At 55.6% G+C, this 1,657-nt stretch overlaps 1 protein-coding gene across 1 annotated transcript in view; it reads left to right on the forward strand.

The window, feature by feature from the left end:
* il1rap (interleukin 1 receptor accessory protein) overlaps positions 1 to 1,135 on the forward strand; it is a 22,203-nt gene extending 21,068 nt beyond the window's left edge. The window contains exon 12 of the mRNA XM_019867200.1: positions 488 to 1,135. Within this exon, the coding sequence (XP_019722759.1) occupies positions 488 to 894 (407 nt within the window). The 3' untranslated portion in view covers positions 895 to 1,135. The remainder of the gene's footprint in view (positions 1 to 487) is intronic.
* The last annotated feature ends 522 nt before the right edge of the window (positions 1,136 to 1,657 follow it).

Here is a 1,657-nt window from a genome sequence, read left to right on the forward strand (position 1 = left end):
GCCTTCCAGGTGGGATTCAAGGGGACAACCACTGAAAAGGGGGGGGGGGGGAAGCATCGTTTGTGTATGAAGGAAAAATGGAATATCTCACGAGTGTGGAGTCACCGATTGAGCTGGAAGGGCCCAAACGGGCAGCTTGACAAACCGCTCTCCGCATTACAAGCGCATTTCCATGCAGACGATTGCGTTTGGACGGTTGACCTGTCCGTGTGTGTGTGTGTGTGTGTGTGTGTGTGTGCGTGTGTGTTTGTGTGTGTGTGCGCGTGTGTGTGCCTGTGTCTCCACGTCAGTTCCTCTGAAGAGCATTGAGGTGGAGGTGGATGTGCGGGACCACGTGGCCACCGTGCTGGCCTCGCTGCACTATGAGAACAAGGAGGACAGCGCCTTTGAATGGATGGAATAATTGGATTTGAGAAAACACGTCGCTCGGTGACGCGGGACCTTTGCAAAACGTGGCTGACATTCTTTCTGTCCTCGTTCCGATCAGCCATCACGGACGAGACTCTGAGCTTCGTGGCACGCAGTCGCCGCCTGCTGGTGGTGTTGGGCCCCGGCTACGCCCGGCAGGGCTCCCAGGCCCTGCTGGAGCTCAAGGCGGGCATGGACGGCCTGGCCGGCGGCCACCTGCGCCTCATCCTGGTCCAGTACAAGCGCGTGCGGCGGCGGGAGTGGGTGCGCGAGCTGAGGCGGGCGCGCGTGGCCCTGGCCGTGGTGAGCTGGCAGGGCGAGCCGTCGCGGGAGATGACGTCGCGCTTCTGGAAGAAGCTGAGGCTGGAGCTGCCCGTCAGGAGGATGCCCGGCACCCGCGCGGGGCACGGGGAGAGCGACGCCGAGGCGGGGCTCATGAGCCCGCCCGCCGGCCACCGGGCTCCTCTCGACCTCAAAGGCTCGTGAACGCCCGTCCGCTGGTTTTCAAAATGGCTTTTTCTTCACACGGCTGACTTTGGGGGAGAGGCGGCGTGCACCCTGGAGTAGTCGCTCCACAAATGAACTGGTCGCCCAGATGGGAAAACCAAACCTCACAACTGTGAGGCGGATGTTCTCACTACCGGGCTGCACCGTGCAGGGAAATGTACGATATGGGTGTTGACTCTTGTCTTTATTTTGTCGTGTGGCAAAATGATCAGGCCTTTTTGTTTTTTTTTTTCATCATTTAACCACATGGAAACCCAAATCCCAACTTCGATCGTACAGGGCGTGCGCTCTCTGCTGGGGACATGCGGTACTGCACGCATCCCGCTCGTTTCGAAGTGGTGGCAGTCTTTTGACCGCCACCTTTGAACCCGATGGCCTCGACCAGCGGTCCCCAAACTTTTTTGCCTCACCGACCGGTTTAATGTCCGACAATATTTTCAGAGACTGTCTTTTTTTAAGGCCGGATAAATACAACAAAATAATATATGATTGGGCCTTTTCCCCTTCGCAAAGACCTTTGTTTTTTACTCCTTTTCGCTCGCTCCCGGGTTTGATTTTCGCGGTAAACTATCACGTGACTAAGAAGCGCGCCTTCACTCCCGTCAAGAGTGACATATTGTAGACGGATGTACCAGATAATTTTATTAATAATCTTATTCAGATTCTGAAATGAATAAAATGGAAGTAATGGAAGTTATTCATTCTTTCTGTGTGGCCCAGGGGTGGGCAATCCCAGTCCTGT

This window comes from Hippocampus comes, unplaced genomic scaffold, assembly GCF_001891065.2.
Source record: "Hippocampus comes isolate QL1 unplaced genomic scaffold, H_comes_QL1_v1.1 scaffold49, whole genome shotgun sequence".
NCBI classification, from domain to species: Eukaryota; Metazoa; Chordata; class Actinopteri; order Syngnathiformes; family Syngnathidae; genus Hippocampus; species Hippocampus comes.